The sequence below is a fragment of the Odocoileus virginianus genome, chromosome 6 (assembly GCF_023699985.2).
Source record: "Odocoileus virginianus isolate 20LAN1187 ecotype Illinois chromosome 6, Ovbor_1.2, whole genome shotgun sequence".
NCBI classification, from domain to species: domain Eukaryota; kingdom Metazoa; phylum Chordata; class Mammalia; order Artiodactyla; family Cervidae; genus Odocoileus; species Odocoileus virginianus.
Window position 1 is genome coordinate 61,144,116 of NC_069679.1, and position 18,435 is coordinate 61,162,550.

Sequence of the window (18,435 nt, forward strand, 5' to 3'; positions counted from 1 at the left end):
ACCCAGGGATCGAACCTGCGTCTCTTAAGTCTATCTGCACTGGCAGTCAGGTTCTTTACCACTAGTGCCACCTCGGAAGCCCATGTCTGGTATGTGAAACTTTAAATTCAGGTAGGGATAGCAGAAGACTGAAAAAGATGGAATATTTACCATTTTTGAGATAAAATTAAGACAGTTTGATGGAGACTTCAGAAAGCCATCTCTCCCCTACAGATCCTCCCGCCAGCAACACAAGTTTCATACCAATAAAATTTTCTACGAGGAGAGCTTACCCTGGGGTGGCTCCTGGTCACTTATGCCTTCTTAGGTTCTGAAAAAGAATGTGTGGGATGACAATCAGATTTTATGAAACACAATTTTATTTCAAAATAGTTAATCATCATTACACTTAACATAATTAGTCTCCACCCTGTGGTTGGGAGGGCTTGTGAAAACCAACTCCTGGAAAGACAGATCAGGCCTCCAGACCTGCCCACTTCCAGAGGTGGCAATGTGAGTTTCCACGCTGGGGCATGGAGCCAGCTTCCTATTTACTTAGAGGCATTGAGCACCTCAGGAGCTACATGGAAGTTGTGATGCAAGTTTTGGCTGCAAAGCATGTTAGGATTGCTTGACGTACTCAGCTGACAGATGATCTGAAAGATTTCTCAAGGCCCAGGGTGGTTTCAAGCACAGCAGGATTAAATTGTCTTTTTAAGCCCTTCTCAGTCCTAAATCAACAGGAGGCCATGCAGACAATGAGGAAGATCTCCCTGCACTCTCAAGCAGGGGTTCAGTCTGTACTCAGAGCAACCGAGTGCAGTCCCAGAGTTCATCTTCTGCTCAGGGCAGCCAGCAAGACAGGGCGACAGGGAAAGCCGTATGAAGCCACAGCAGCCCCAGTTTTCTTACATGACTTAAATTTCTTGCAGACTCCAAGATGTGGGTAAATGTGTGTTTGCTTTTTAAATAGAAAGAGGCACATGTGCAAACGAATACAGAGGAAGGAAGAGTGAAGTTTAGTTATAAATGACCACGTATGAGGTCTGGTGAGGCACCTGGGATAGGAGGTGAAAGAGACACAGTCCCTAGTTTCCTGGGATAAGGGAAAAGATGGAGGTGTGCTCCCAGGTTGCTATCAAAACAGGGTGAGCATTTCACCCTGATTCAGGGTTTGGGGGCAGCCGCTTAGGCTCTGAGATACACAGGAAAGTCTATGTTAACTCATTTGGGGGGAAAAAAAAATGAGGAAAGAACATTTGAGGAAGGGTGAAAGGCAGGAGTGAATGCATTGGGGGATGACTGACTTGGTGAACAACTACATGCAGTTTCTTCCTATGTCCTTCTGGCTGTAAGATCACCTAGAAGATTCATAGGTCTTATTACTGCAGTGGTAATAGCTGTTGAGGGGGGGAGAAGGATTCAATTTATGAAATGTTAAAACTGCAAATGAGCTGACCTTTTAAACAATCTTTATAGTATTAAGGGATTATATAAGTAAATTATTGGTAATTAGACTCCCCAGGGAGAATTTAATTTGCATCTAGATGTGATATGTGTTCAGTAATTCAGTACAAGTTTTACTTTGGCCAGTGCTGAGCTGGGTCTTAGGTTGGTGATAATGTAGATCAGATATAGGGTGTTATCATCTAGGCTAAATTTCATCATCTGTCAGCAAAGCGACATTAAAATCTGCTTATTTTGTGGTTACTAGATGGCTTCTAGAATTATTGTGAAAGAAAGCAGTAGAGTGATTTCTGTTCTCATGTGACCCTTATCCAAAGTTGTAAGACCCTCTCAGGAATACTGATTATATAATACTTTCCCCATATGACTGAGGACTTGGGGTATATTTTCATCTTCTTTGGATAGATGGGAAACCTGAGGATGAAAGTAATTAGGCTGATTACTAAAGAACTTAAACACACACACACACACTACAAAACAAAAACTCAAGTAGGTATGATTTTAACTGTACTAGAGCCTCTGGAGAGTTGGTGTCTTCGCCAAATTTATTTGGATGTTTTTTGCATTTCATTCTCTAAGATTTCTTGTATTGAACTTCAATTTTATTGTTAAAAAGAATATAGCATACATTGATATGATGCTATATAGATACAATTGATATACATTCCTGCTTTCTGGTATTTTTTATAGGAAGAAAAAATCCTAGAAGTTGTTACATGCAAAGAAATGAACATAACACTTGAACAAGGTGACAAAAACACCAACTTGAAAAGATATCTGCACCCCCATGTCTGTAGCAGCATTATTTACAATAGCCAAGACATGGAAATAACCTAAGTATCTATCGATGATGAATGAATACAGAAGTTGAGATAATATACACACAATTAAATATTGCTCAGCTTTAAAAAATGAGGAAATCTTACCACTTACATCAATGTGGATAGACCTTGAAGGCATTATGCTAAGTGAAAGAAGTCAGACAGAAAATGACAAATACTGTATGATCTAAAAAAACAAATGGAAAAACAAAACAACCAACTCACAGAAAAAAAGATCTCAGATTTGTGGTTACCAGGCAGGCTGGAGGGGAAGAGGAATTACAGGAAGGCGGTCAAAAGGTTTAAATTTTTGGTTATAAGATAAATAATCAATAGGGATATAATGTGAACAGCATGATGACTACAGCTAACATTTCTGTATTGTAAATAGGAAAGTTGAGAATAAATCCTGAGTTCTCATCACAAGAAGAAAATATTTTCTTTCTTTTTATTATATCTCTATGAGAAGATGAATGTTAGTTGAACCTATTGTGGTAATCATTTCACAGTATTTAATCAGACCATCATGCTGATATGCCATAAACATATACAGTGATGTTATGTCAGTTATTTCTCAATAGAACTGGAAAAAAACATTGACAGTTATTGTCAAATTGGTTATCAAAAGAAATCATTCTCAAAATAGATACATGTGTTGAATGCTACCATGTGTCTATCTTTACCCAAAACCTTTTTAATGCATTACTTCATTCAGTCCCTGGGGGAAAAAAAACCTAGAAGGAAGATAGTACCTGATTTATAGATGAGAACAGGGAAGCTTAGCAGGATAAATACATCCAGAGCACGGCAGGGCCAGGACTAGAGACAAGTTTATCCTCCTCCCAGCAGAAGCTGGAGGTGCTTCTTTCCCTACCAGGTTGTAAGAATGGGCATGTTAACCATCTTTATAAGTATTTGCCAACCTAAGAGGTAAAATGCTATTTACCTCGCGATTCTTACATGGCTCTCTTGGATAGGATTGGACATTTTTGGCATGCTTAATGTCTGTCTGCATTTATAATTTTATGAGTTGCCTGTTCACTTCCTTTGCTCCTCCTTTTTACTAGATTTTTATCCTCTTTTCTAAGTGATTTATATATATTATAAATGTAACAGTTTGTCATGTGTTGCAAATCCTTTTATCCCCAGTTTATTTCAACTCTGTTTTATTTATTGACAGTAGGACTTTAAATTTCATAGGTTACAAATCTGTGGATATTTTATGGGTGTAGAAGTTTGCTATCCTTATCCCATTCTAGGAATATTTTTCCCCCCCTGTGGTTTCTTTCTTTCTGTAATTTCCACCTTCACATTTATCTTAGATTATTTACGTGTAAGAAGTGAGGTAAAGATATTTTCCAAAAGGCTGCCTAGTTGTCTGTACACTGCTTATTGAATAAATCCGTCTTTCCCACTGATTTGAACCATATTATCTTTCAGCCAAATTGATTTCTAGTTTTGGACGGTTCTTGAAGGGGTAAAGCACTGTTTAAATTATTGTAATTTTATAATATGTTTTAACATGTACAGCAAGTCTTCCCTTACTGAAATTTTTGAACAGCTTTAAAATATTTATGGTACCAAATAAACGTTGAAAAAAATTGTCGAGTTTAAAAACATCCTTTGGGAATGTTGATTGTGATTTTGTTCAGTTTAGAGATTAGTTTAGAAAGAATTGGCAACTTTATAGTATTGAGTGTTCCAATTTAAGAACTTCATTTTTACACATCTTTTCATCTTCTTCAATTGGTTTTATAGTCTTTTTTCATATACATTTTGCACTTCTGATAAATTATTTCCTAGATAGTTTGGTTTTTGTAGCTCTATGAATGGGATTTTTAAGATTATTCTAATCAGTTCTTTTGACATAAACTGTCCATCATACTGTACTTATTTTTTAATAAATTAGGCTAAATTCTCCTGAGTTTTCTAGTCATACATTAAATAACTTAAAATAATGGTATCTTTGGCACCTTTTCCTGATAGTTTGATCTTTAATTTTCATATCTAATAATTTTAGCAATTACTTTCAGAATAATATTAAACAATAGTGGTGAGAATTAGTCTTATTTGTTCTTAACTGTCACCAGAATTTTTAAAAACTTACCATTTAGCTTTTGATTTGTGAAATCATGTGTTAGTCATGTTAAAAAGACACTCTTCTAGTCTTTTTAAAAGAATTTTTTATTGGATTACAAGTTAAATTTTACCAAGTGCCTTTTTAACATCTACTGAAACTGTCATACTTATTCTTTTACCTATTAATAGAATAAGATATAATAGATTTTGTAATAATATGCCCATTGTTATGCTTCTGAGAAAATTCCTACTTGGTCACAATGAGTTTTTCTTTTAAGGTAATGCTAAGTAGTACAGTTGTTTCTGGTTATTTGAGTATAATTGCTACTGGGAAAAGTCTACCTAAAATGACTACTTCAAAATTAGAGGTAGTCCTTTAAAATCTTTATAATTTTTTCTAAAGAGTTAGACTATTGTTTTATGTAATTCTTAGTGAATTTTGATCATTATGTTTATACAGAAATCTACTTTTTTCCCAGGTTTTAAAATTTATTAGCAGATTATTCTTGTATGATTCCTCTAATTTCCTTTGGAGCAGTGATTTATTTAAAAGCATTATTGAAGAAGGAATCTTTATTTTATAATCACAAGTCTCTGCATTCATTGGGAACGTTCTAGAATAGTAAAGTGGAACAAATCATTTACTATCTTTAAATGGTGCACAGTTCTCAAGTCTTCAGATTAGGAGCCACTCTCTTTAAAATGTGCGATTAGAAAAGGAACTTTGAGTGTATTCCCAGTTAATTTCTATGTATTCCAAATTCACAGAGATGGTGCTGGAAATGATGCTTTGGGGCAGGGCTTTCACTGTGTAGGGGGCAATTCTGTCACTAAGTTTTGTGAGGACTCTAGCATGGAAGGAGAGTAATGAGGAGTCCTGTTTGCCAGCCAGTCAGTGAATCTAAGGTCCTGGACAGCTGGACAGGTACCATGAGACCATGTTGCTGTCACATACTGGGACATCGGAACCCTCGGGAACCCATGCTCTGTGCTGGAGAGACTAGTCCAAGATAGTCAGGCAATGGGAATCTCAGAGTTCCATAGGTCCAACAAAGCATGATGATTTTTTGGGCTGTTTTGCATCTTGAAGAAAGAAAAAAATAATAATCTGGGAAGTATTTGAGCTATCCAACTTTCTTATACATTAGGTACAGATAGATTCATTACACTCTTTTTTTCCCCCCGCTTCTTTTAATATATAGCTACTCTCCAGAGAGACCGAATCTTCAAACATTTTACCAGGAAGCGCCAAAGGGCTATGCGAAGGCGAGTCCACCAGATCAACGGACACAAGTTCATGGCCACATACCTGAGGCAGCCCACCTACTGCTCTCACTGCAGGGAGTTTATCTGGTAAGAGGCTCCTTGGCTTCTCTCCTGCCATGAGCTGAGACTTCCTCTGGTTGTATGTGATTTCAGCAGAAAACATAATTATTAAGAATTATTTCAGAATCTGATTTTTTCCCTCTTATTCTAATATGTTGACCTAGAAATTTTAATCCCCAAACCAGCAGAAAAAAATTACACAATTTACAGATTAAATTTTACATGTTATTTCTTTCGCTAGTCATTTTGGTAAAAATGTTAAATGAATCATGAACTGATCAAAAAGCAGTAATTAGAGAGAGAGGCTAATCAATTAATAAATGGTCTGCCCCTGAAGAGGAAAGAAATATCAACGGTATTTCTCTAAGAAGGCATGAATCACATGATGACTTACAGAAATTGTTTCAGCTATACTAAGCATACAGCGGCCTTCAGCCTTATCATATGTAGCTGAAGGTAATAGCTTTCAGTGACCACATACTGTAATCCCTGGCCTTTAAGAATAATTAAATAATTATTTAATAATAAGAATAATTAAGATAATTAATAGTTGAGAAATTCTAGATGATTGGAATAATCTTCTTATATATGTCACTCAAGCTTAAGTCTAAGAGGCAAATCTATAATGTGAAATAAATTTAAGTAGTATTTATCTTCAGTTAGAAAGTGAAGGTGAAGTTGCTCAGTCGTGTCCAACTCTTTGTGACCCCATGGACTGTAGCCTGCCAGGGTCCTTTGTCCATGGGATTCTTCAGGCAAGAATACTGGAGTGGGTTTCCATTTCCTCCTTTAGTCTTCAATTAGAGGCAACATTAAACACATTTATTTGCAGAGAGAAAGAAGAAACACTCCCTCACTTGCACAAAACATACACACACACACCCTTCTCAGAAGGAAGAAAAACACTCTTGCATCTTCCTTTTGTTGCAAACTTTAGTCATTTGGAAGGAAAGTTATGACCAATCTAGACAGCATATTGAAAAGCAGAGACATTACTTTGTCAACAAAGGTCCGTCTAGTCAAGGCTATGGTTTTTCCAGTGGTCATGTATGGATGTGAGAGTTGGACTATAAAGAAAGCTGAGTGCAGAAGAATTGATGCTTTTGAACTGTGGTGTTGCAGAAGACTCTTGAGAGTCCCTTTGACTGCAAGGAGATCCAACCAGTCCATCCTACAGGAGATCAGTCCGGGATGTTCTTTGGAAGGACTGATGTTGAAGCTGAAACTCCAATACTTTGGCCACCTGATGCGAAGATCTGACTCATCTGAAAAGACCCTGATGCTGGGAAAGATTGAGGGCAGGAGGAGAAGGGGACGACAGAGGATGAGATGGTTGGATGACATCATTGACTTGATGGACATGGGTTTGGGTGAACTCTGGGAGTTGGTGATGGACAGGGAGGCCTGGAGTGCTGCAGTTCATGGGGTCGCAAAGAATTGGACACGACTGAGCAACTGAACTGAACTTAGTCATTTTGTTTAAGGCAGAAACACTTGATTCATTTCTGCATATTGATCAATTGCTTTGTATTATGTGGGGTTTATCCCCAAATCACTGCAGATGGTGATTGCAGCCATGAAATTAAAAAGACGCTTACTCCTTGGAAGGAAAGTTATGACCAACCTAGACAGCATTTTAAAAAGCAGAGACATAAAAAAAATTAAAAAAGAAAAAGCAGAGACATTACTTTGCCAACAAAGGTCCATCTAGTCAAGGCTACAGTTTTTCCAGTGGTCATGTATGGATGTGAGAGTTGGACAGTGAAGAAAGCTGAACACTGAAAAATTGATGCTTTTGAACTGTGGTGTTGGAGAAGACTCTTGAGAGTCCCTTGGACTGCAAGGAGATCCAACCAGTCCATCCTAAAGGAGATCAGTCCTGGGTGTTCATTGGAAAGACTGATGCTGAAGCTGAAACTCTAATACTTTGGCTACCTCATGTGAAGAGTTGACTCATTGGATAAGACCCTGATGCTGGGAGGGGTTGGGGGCAGGAGGAGAAGGGGATGACAGAGGATGATATGGCTGGATGGCATCACCGATTCGATGGACATGAGTTTGAGTAAACTCCAGGAGTTGGTGATGGACAGGGAGGCCTGGTGTGCTGTGATTCATGGGGTCACAAAGAGTCAGACACGACTGAGCAACTGAACTGAACTAATGTGGAGTTTTTTGTGATTACTTTGGATTTTATACCTTTTAGCAAGTCAGAATCCAGGCTTAGCTTATGTTTCTGGTCTTTTAAATCATGAACAGGGTCCAGTCTATTATCCTTTTAAAGTATTACTTAAGTCGATTTGCTAGTATTTTGTTGACGATTTTTTGCATCTATGTTTATCAGTGGTATTGGCCTGTAATTTTCTTTTTTTGTGATATCTTTCTCTGGTTTTGGTATTAGGTTGATGATGGACCCATAAAATGAGTTTGGAAGTCTTCCTTCCTCTGTAATTTTTTGGCAGAGTTTCAAAAAGATAGCTGTTAACTCTTTTCTAAATGTTTTGTAGAATTCACTTGTGAAGCCATCTGAGCCTGAATTTTGGTTTGTTGGGAGGGTTTTTAAAATTATTATTATTAAGGATTCAATTTCAGTTCTGGTAATTGGTCTGTTATGATTTTCTATTTCTTCCAGTTCAGACTTGGGAGATTGTACCTTTCTAAGAATTTTTCCGTTTCTTCTAGGTTGTCCATTTTATTGGCATATAGTTGCATATAGTAGTCTCTTATGAGCCTTTGTATTTCTGTAATGTCAGTTGTAACTTCTTTTTCATTTCTGGTTTTATTGATTTGGGCCCTCTCTTTTTATCCTTGATGAGTCTAGCTCAAGGTTTATCAATTTTATCTCTTTAAAGAACTAATTTTTAGTTTCATTGATCTTTCCTATTGTTTTTTAGTTTCTATTTCACTTGTTTGTGTTCTGATCTTTGTGATTTCTTTCCTTCTACTAACTTTGAGCTTTGTTTTTTCTTTCTCTAGTTGTTTTAGGTGTAAGGTTAGGCTGTTTATGGAGCTTTTTCTTATTTCCTGAGGCAAGGTTGTATCACTATAAACTTCCCTCTTAGAATTACTTTTGCCACATCCCATAGGTTTTGGATTGCCATGTTTTCATTTCCATTTGTCTCTAGGTATCTTTTTTTTTAATTTCCCTTTTTATTTCTTCAGTGACCCATTGGTTGTTTGGTAGCATATTGTTTAGCCTCCACATGTTTGTGTTTTTTGAAGTTTTTTTCTTATAGTTAATTTCTAATCTCATAGTGTTGTGGTTGGAAAGAGGCTTGATATTTCAATTTTCTAAAATTATTGAGGCTTGTTTTGTGGCCTAGCATGTGATCTAGGAGAATGCATCCTGTAGAATGTTCCATATGCACTTTGAAAAGGATGTGTATTCTTCTGCTTTTGGGTGATGTGTTTTATAAATATTAATTAGATCCATCTGGTCTAATATGTTATTTAAGGCCTGTGTTTCCTTATTGATTTTCTGTCTGGATGATCTGTGTATTGCTGTAAGTAATGTATTAAAGCCACCTAATATAGTGTTACTGTCAATTTCTCCCTTTAATGACTGTTAATATTTGCCTTATATATTGAGGTGCCCCTATGTTGGATGCATGTATATTTACAGTTGTTGCATCATCTTCTTGGATTGATCCTTGATCATTATGTAGTGTCTTTCTTTAACTCTTGTAACAGTGTTAATTCTAAAGTCTATTTTGTCTGATATAAATATTGCTATTTGAGCTTTCTTTTGATTTCCATTCACATGGAATACCTTTTTCTATCCCCTGGCTTTCAGTCTGTGTTTCTTTAGATCTGAAGTGAGTGTCTTGTAGGTAACATAGGTGAGTCTTATTTCTGTGTCCTTTCAACCAACTTCATTTACTAAATGAAGTCAGACAGAGAAAGACCAATATCATATGATATCACTTATACATGGAATCTAAAAAATGACACAGAGGAACTTAGTTACAAAATATAAATAGACTCACAGACATAGAAAACAAGCTTATGGTTATCAAAAGGGGAAGGAGGGGACAGGGATAAATTAAGGATTCATGATTAACAGACATCCACACATATATGTATAAAATAGAAAAACAACAAGGACCTATTATATAATACCAGGAACTATATTCAATATCTTCTAATAACCTATAATGGAAAAGAACCTAAAAAAGAACCTATGTATAATGAATCACTTTGCTGTACACGAGCAACTAATGTAGCATCATAAATCAACTATTCTTCAATAAGATAAATTTTAAAAAAGAAATGACCCTAACTTTGTACACATTAAAAAATTAAATACAAAAAAAAGAAAGAGAGTCTTGTCTAAACCAAAGGCCCTATACTGGTTGTGGATATGATGAAGCCTAAAGTTAGCCTAAAGTTAGTTATAGGCTAAAGCCTATAGCCTTTAAGAAAAGATTCCTATTCTATTTTTAAATGAGAAAAATTAGCATCTCTGGCAACTTTGAGCCCATTTCTCTTCTTTATATGCTCCAGTTAGCTGTAGACACACCTCTCCCTGGGTTTGCCCAACCAGAAGAGTGACTGTCCATTGCTGTTTATTTCATGTCACACCATTCAACTTCTCTTCTTTACATGACCTGGCTACTACAGGTGTTTAGTAGGCATTTTGGGTGAGAACTTGTGATCTCAACTAACATTATAAATGGAAAGTTGCTTGATAATTTAACTAAATTTTTTCTACCAAGGAACTTTAACTCCCACCTACCTCCCCCTTCCCTACACACACACTTATAATAGTGGTATATGTGTTTTTTATATATATGATTAAGCATATAGACCCTGGCATTCATTCTCATCACCAACTAGATATGTGAACCTGGACAAGTTATATAACCCATCAGTGTCTCTTCATCTGCAAAACAGAGATGATTATTTTATTTTTTTTACATAGTAAAGTTTATGTACACTAGAGGGCCAGGCACTGGTCTAAGTCTTTATCAACTAACTCTTTTTATCTTCATGATGACCTTATAAAGTAAGTACTGTTATCATTGTGCCTTTTATACTTTAAGAATCAATGGCTCAAGGAAGTTAACAATTTGCCCCAACACATATCTAGGCCATCTGACTTTATGATCCGTGCTCTAGGTCATCCTATCATGTGTGTAACCTCACATGGCCTTTGTGAGGATTAAGTGAGATAGTACATGTTAGCTGCTCGGCTCATTGCCTAGCACATCCTACAGGCTTAGGAAAATGATCTTTATTAATGAGGGTGAAAATTGTATAACTGTCACTCAGAGACTGTATTAGGGAGAGACAGAGATGGGAGCTATGAGTGTGATGGGCATCTTTTTTTTTTTTTTTAATTTATTTATTTATTTTTTCTTCCATTTATTTTTATTTGTTGGAGGCTAATTACTTTACAACATTGCAGTGGTTTTTGTCATACATTGAAATGAATTAGCCATGGATTTACATGTATTCCCCATCCCGGTCCCCCCTCCCACCTCCCTCTCCACCCCATCCCTCTGGGTCTTCCCAGTGCACCAGGCCTGAGCACTTGTCTCATGCATCCAACCTGGGCTGGTGATCTGTTTCACCCTAGATATACATGTTTCGATGCTGTTCTCTTGAAACATCCCGCCCTCGCCTTCTCCCACAGAGTCCACAAGTCTGTTCTATACATCTGAGTCTCTTTTTTCTTTTTTTGCATATAAGGTTATCGTTACCATCTTTCTAAATTCCATATATATGTGTTAGTATACTGTAATGGTCTTTATCTTTCTGGCTTACTTCGCTCTGTATAATGGGTTCCAGTTTCACCCATCTCATTAGAACTGATTCAAATGAATTCTTTTTGATGGCTGAGTAATATTCCATGGTGTATATGTACCACAGCTTCCTCATCCATTCGTCTGCTGATGGGCATCTAGGTTGCTTCCATGACCTGGCTATTATAAACAGTGCTGCGATGAACATTGGGGTGCACGTGTCTCTTTCGGATCTGGTTTCCTCAGTGTGTATGCCTAGAAGTGGTATTGCTGGGTCATATGGCAGATCTATTTCCAGCTTTTTAAGGAATCTCCACACTGTTTTCCATAGTGGCTGTACTAATTTGCATTCCCACCAACAGTGTAAAAGGGTTCCCTTTTCTCCACACCCTCTCCAGCATTTATTGCTTGTAGACTTTTGGATAGCAGCCATCCTGACTGGTGTATAATGGTACCTCATTGTGGTTTTGATTTGCATTTCTCTGATAATGAGTGATGTTGAGCATCTTTTCATGTGTTTTTTTGCTGTGATGGGCATCTTGTACTTCTCCCCTGTGCACTCTGGGGTGATGTGGGCACAGAGAAGAGGAAAGATGCCTCAGGTCAGTCAGGTCCACTGGACTCACCTGTTTATCTCTGTATGTATATCTGCATCTGCTTTCTTCACCTTCTGCACATCTTTATGTGTATGTGAGCGAGAATGCTCAGTTAGGTGGTAGAGTGACACTTCAGCCTGAGGCTCAGACACACACAGAGAAGGGCTTATTTTCACTGAGGACTAGGGGGATTGCCACAGAGGTTGGTAGAATGAGAATTGGCAATACTTACCTGTTGTTATGATTTGGAGTATTCTCATTTGTCAATTTCCTTTTTGTCTCACGGTAACAAGCACTCAAAAAGGACATCATCACTGCTGCTTCTCTGAAATTTTATTTTTTATAAAGGACTAGAGGATGAAATTTGTTTTCCTTAAGTGCTGTAATTATAGGAGTTGTTGCTGAAATGTTTGACTAATGGTTACTTTTTTCTCTATTGTCTTGAACCAGGGGTGTATTTGGAAAACAGGGCTATCAATGCCAAGGTAAGAAAACATTTTTTAAAGTATATTTAATCTTGTTCCTGTGTTAAGTGATTATACCAAGCAGAAACAGGATACATTCCATTAATATTTTGGTAAATAACTCTCTGTAGGTCAAATGAGACCCCATAACAACATTATCACAACTTGATCAAATTGACATTTATAGAATACTCCATCTAAGATCAGCAGAATACACATTCTTCATGAGTTTCCTAGGAAAATTTACCAACAGAGATCACATTCTAGGCTATAAAACCAACCATAACAAATATAAAAGAATCGAAATCCTAAAAAGTGTCTTCTCAGACAGCAGTGTAATTAAACTGAAAATCAATAACACAAAGATAATTCAAACACTTCCAAGTATTTGGAGATTAAGCAATATATTCTAGATGGCTCGTGGGTCAAAGAAGACTTAAAAGGAAATTTAAAAATATTTTAAACTCAATGAAAATACAGTTTATCAAAGTTTGTGAGAAGCAGTGAAAGCAGTGCTGAGAGGAAAATTTATAGTATTAAATGTATAGATTACAAAAGAAGAAAGATCTAGAATCAATAATCTAAGTTTCCATCTCAGAAAGGAGAGAAACTTAAGCCTAAAATGAGTGGTAGAAAATAAATAATAAAAATAGAGTGGGAAACAGTGAAATTTAAATTAGGGAAACAATAAAAAAAATCCACTAAATCCAAAGCTAGTTCTCCGAAAATATCAATAAAATTAATAAATCTGTAGCCAAGCCGACTGTGAAAAACACAAATGCCTCAGAATATAAATTTTTTCTATTTGAAGGAGTCCCTCATATAAAAAGACCAGTTAGCTCCCTGGGCACTTTCAGTTTGGTTCTCCTGAGAATTCGATCTGCTGAAAGCTAGATTTGTTTTATATTATAGTACTGTTTACTGACTTGTCATCTGTCTTTATGTATTTAATCCTGGAAACTTTCATATGTCTTGAAAGATCTTAAAAATGATGTGTATTTTTATATTGCTTCATTGCTTTTTAATGGAAATTGGACTCTATCTACACTCTATCAGTTATCTAAATGAAAATGAAGAAAAAGTTATTTATAAAGTTCTAGCTAATCAAACAATTGATTGAGTCGTTCTGCAAATACTTAATGAATGCCTACTTTGTTCAAGTCATCATGCTGGCTGGGAATCCTGAGTACACTGGAGGCCATATGTGGAACAATTTAAATGAGGGAGGCCAGCTAAAAGTTAGGAGATCAGAGGAGGAAGAGTTTCAGTCTAGAAGGGAAGCCATGGGGAGTGAGTTTCCATGGAAGAAACATTATTAAAAGTTGTGTCCTATTATAAATTTGATTTAGTCAAGTGATAGGAAAGGAAGATAGCCTAGGAATTGAGAAGGACATGGACAGTGTGTGGAGGAGGGTGAAGACTTACTCCAGGAAGAGCAACTAGTCTAGTTTTTTAATGGGACAAAAAACCTTCAGAGAAGAAATGTGACAAGTGAGTCGAGGGTGGGCTTGAGAGAGCCTGAAACTCACCCGGAAAACTTCAGCTCTGTTCTGACTGATAGTGAGACACGAATGAGTGCTTTAGATCATGGGGCTGAGGATATCAGCATCATACTGTGAGATGATTCCTCTGGAGGTGGGCTCAGGAAGGATTAAAGCCAGGAATGATGACATTGGTTCCAGACATGAGTATGAATAGTTTGAGCTTAAACAAAGGCCTGAGTTAGGGTGAGGGTAAAGAATATATAGGAAGGACGGGAGCACAGGCTTCCCGTGAGCCCAGCATCTAAATCAGGCCATGTTGGCATGTGCAGCCCTTATTGCTCTACTGAAACTGGCTAGGCTGCAGCCTCTGATAATGTATAACTGCTGGATTTGATTCCCTAGTGTGCACCTGTGTCGTCCACAAGCGCTGCCATCATCTAATTGTTACAGCCTGCACTTGCCAAAACAATATTAACAAAGTGGATTCAAAGGTAAGATAGCAGCTTGCTGAATGCCTCCACATGCTTATGTGTGCACATTCTCTCTCTCCTCTCTCCTTCCCTTCTTCCTTTTCTCTCCCTCTCTGTCTCTGTGTCTCTCTCTTTCTTTCTCTCCCTCTGTCCCTCTTTGCTGCGCCCCCCACTTCCCTTCCATACCCTTTGAAGCCAACAATGGTATCAGAATTGAAATGTCTCTCCTTTTTATATTATGGCATTGTGTTTCTATACTTGCTTAGCTTAACCTGTCCTTAAGATAATTCCAATAGTGATCAGCTGGGTAAAAGCTCTAGGGATCTGTTCTTCTAATATGAAGAGAGATTTGGAATTGTGAGAAGTTCCCTGAGTTTGGCATTGGATGACTGGTATTTGAATGTAGAATCCACCCTCTGCCAGCTAGCTTCTCTCTCATCCTATATATCTTAAAATAGGATCAATACTGCAAGATACAACTGATGTGATAAATATGTTAACTGTAAATTGTACTCCCTAAACAAAGTGACTGTTGGCTCCTTCCAGCCTCTCAAGGAATTTCAAGGAGGACGTTTATTTATACATAAATTCTTGAACTTCACTCTTGCCGTTTTGCGTCCAGCTGAGGTGGGTATAACAGTGTAAATTCTGAAGGTAGAAGGCAGGTGAAGTATGACCAACAGTTAGTGGTAAATTCACAGGTGCACTGAAGAGTCTGGCTCTGAATTGATGGTCCATTACAGTGTACACCCAGAATTGCTATGGAGTAAACATAGAGGCATGTGTTCTTTCTTTTGAGAAAGAGACCAGAAAGGTTTCAAGAGGAGTAATATTACCCACTCCTTGTTATGCATGGCTCTGTTGTTATCACTTTAAATTTGATGTAGGCTATAGAGCATATGCCTAATCTAATTATTTGCTGAAAATAGTATGTGAGATTACACCTGATCCAAGAAGTGATTGTACCTGACATGAAAGCAGAATCTTTGCACTGAGATACCAAAATGCAAAGACAGGCAGAGGCTGGAAGGGTGGAATAAGATCACCACTTGAATGTCACTTTGGAATGAATTCCTTAGGTGGTTCCATGTCCTCTGGGTACCACTCTCTGCCCTGTCCTCATGATATAATCGATTTTTGGAAGAACCTGTGATGATAGTAAGTGTATGTAGTCTACAAAAGGCTTGTTTAATCCTGAAGTTCACAAGTTCTAGGAAACCAGCATAAGTGTGAGGGGATTGGTAGGGAGAGACACACAGCTTGAATATAAAAGATGAAATGAAAATTCAAATTTCTTTTAATCCCCCAAGATGGAGAACAATCTTGTGTACCACATTTTTCTGTCCGGTCTTGTTCCCTAGAACATGTGCACAATCTGCATTGTCAGGCCTGGGTAATTCATTGCTGCTTAGCAGTAATGAGGTCCCCATCTCAGGTGTTATAGTGGGCTTTGAATTTGGTGGGCTCCTGTTATGGTTTTCGTGGAAGGTGTGGCATTACAGCTCTCGTCCTCCTGTTTCCTTTTCACAGACTGCTGAGCAGAGATTTGGGATCAACATCCCACACAAGTTCAGCGTCCACAACTATAAGGTGCCGACCTTCTGCGACCACTGTGGCTCCCTGCTCTGGGGTATAATGCGGCAAGGACTTCAGTGTAAAAGTGAGATGCTGGCGGGTGGGGTGCCCACTTCCTCATGAGAACGCCTTGCTGCGAGCTTTCCAAATTCTGCAGTTCAGAATCTGACCTAGAACTCATGGTTTTAGATATTTTATAAACAAACATCTCTGTGACTCTAGATTGAATGTACCCCTTGTCAGGCATGTAGAGAGAGCTGCACTTGATCCACAGATTTCCCAGCTACAGCATGCTTACACAGTTGCTAAATTAAATGTCCCATCTGGTTAGCTAGCCTACTGGCCATCCTCTGTTTGGTGCTGAGTACAGGCTAGTCATTGTGTATTTCAGTAGGTATATGAAAGAGGGAAAAATGGCATCTGGTCAGAAGTGGAAGCTAGTGGGAGGTGAGGTGGTCAGCAGAGAAGGTTGGGTTATGGGTAAAGAACTGGCAAGAGAGGTGGTCTGATGACCTCACCAGAAATAAGCAGAAATTGAGTTCCAGAGGCATAGCTGGAGCTGCCCTGTGTCTTGTCAAAGAGCTTGGTAGAGATCGGAGGGTAAGCGGAATGAAGGATTCTTCAGCTTTGACCCCACGCGGGCTTACACTTCAACAACTATGCCCAAGGAAGCCTGGGTTTTGCGCTTTTGCCTTAGCAAAGGGTTGGGAAGTGTGGGGGCTGATCCCTGTCCTGTTAGGAGTTGAGAGGCTATTGGCCTGGAGTCATCTCTCACTGAGTGTTTCTATAACAGTCTGGCTGTCATGGGATGCACTGTCCCCTGCTGAAATACATGTGAAGTTCAACTTAAAGCCTTAGACACATTCTAAGTCACCAGAGGAAGGCAGAGTTCATGTCAATAAAACTGGGCAACTTCCACTGGCTGGACTTACCAAACTGGCTTCTGTTACCAAAAAGGGGCTAGTCCCTTGTTTTTAAGAAAGGCCAATTCTTTTGTTTCTCCAGAGCCCCATTTGATTATTTGTTCATGTGTTTTTGTGTGTGTGGGCTTCCCTGGTGGCTTAGAAGGTGAAGAATCCACCTTCTATGCAGGAGACCTGGGTTCCATCCCTGGGCTGGGAAGATCCCCTGGAGGAGGACATGGCCACCCACTCCAGTATTCTTGGCTGGCGAATCCCCATGGACAGAGGAGCCCCGAGGGCTACAGTCCATGGGGGTCGCAAGGATTCTTTTTTCATAGATATGTGAAATAAATTCTTTTTCGACCAAAATAGCAGACAGTGCCCGTGTGGCTTTGTTTTAGGCACTGCTTGATCATTAGCTGGGTGGTGTCCCTTTCTAGGGTGAAAGTCGCTTTCTGCTCTTGTATGCTCTGTACAGAGCCATGGCTGGGGCTCGTCTGCATGGTTCTTGTCCCTGGCGGTGCTGAGGGTAGCACACTACAGCGTTCCGGCTCTTATCATTTTTGCTTTTATGGTCACGTGGTGCTTTAGAAAAGCCACTGCTGGCTTGTATGTCTCCGTACCAGCCTTCCTGAGAGAGGAGGATGTGCTATGAAGCTAATAAAGCTTAAGCCTCAGAGTCCCTCCCTTGCAAGGCACCTTCCACGGTCTCTACTTGATGGAGTGTTCTTTTTCTTTTTAAATGATTTTTTTAATTTGTTTTTGCCTGCGCTGGGTCTCTGTTGCTGTACATGGGCTTTTCTCTAGTTGCAGCGAGCAGGGACTGCTCTGTAGTTGTGATACACGGGCTTCTCACTGCGGTGGCTTCTCTTGTTGGGGAGAACGGGCTCCAGGGTGTGCGGGCTTCAGTAGCTGTGGCTTCCGGGCTCTAGAGCACAGATTCAACAGTTGTGGCACGCCAGCTTAGCTGCCCCACAGCATGTGGGATCTTCCTGGACCAAGGATCGAACCAGTGTCTCCTGCACTGGCAGGCGGATTCTCAACTACTGAGCCACCAGAGAAGCCCCAGAGAGCTCTTCTCCTCAAAGAAGGCAACCCTAAATTGCATAAATTCAGCCCCCACAAAATCTGGATCTGTGCATCCTTCCAAAGATGGGCTGATGCACCCCAAACACGTATTATGCTGCTTCATTCCTGCCTCCCCTCTGCAGGGCCAGGTCAAGAAACCATATCAGAACCTTGTGCTGATTAAACCTCAGGCCTTTCATCATCCCAAGTCAGCTTCCTGTGCGCCAGGAGCTTAGCTTCACTTCGGTCTGCTCTTCCAACCGCCACTTACTTTGACCTTTAAAACAATTGCTTTTCGTCACCCATGAAGCCACAGGCTGCAAGCCCTGAGAAACAGCCACACAGGATGCCGCCTTCTGAGCTGTGAGGGCCACCCAAAGACAGTGCTCAGAACGAAGGCTGTACTTAGAAGTTTTTCTCTCAGACTCACCATTTCACTGTTTAAATAGCCATCTACACATGG

At 39.0% G+C, this 18,435-nt stretch overlaps 1 protein-coding gene across 1 annotated transcript in view; it reads left to right on the forward strand.

Moving 5' to 3' along the window:
* Positions 1 to 18,435, forward strand: part of PRKCH (protein kinase C eta) — a 235,024-nt gene that overhangs the window by 115,520 nt on the left and 101,069 nt on the right. Inside the window, exons 3-6 of the mRNA XM_020905071.2 lie at positions 5,549 to 5,699; positions 12,460 to 12,494; positions 14,360 to 14,448; positions 15,958 to 16,087. Coding sequence (XP_020760730.1) covers positions 5,549 to 5,699; positions 12,460 to 12,494; positions 14,360 to 14,448; positions 15,958 to 16,087 — 405 coding nt within the window. The remainder of the gene's footprint in view (positions 1 to 5,548; positions 5,700 to 12,459; positions 12,495 to 14,359; positions 14,449 to 15,957; positions 16,088 to 18,435) is intronic.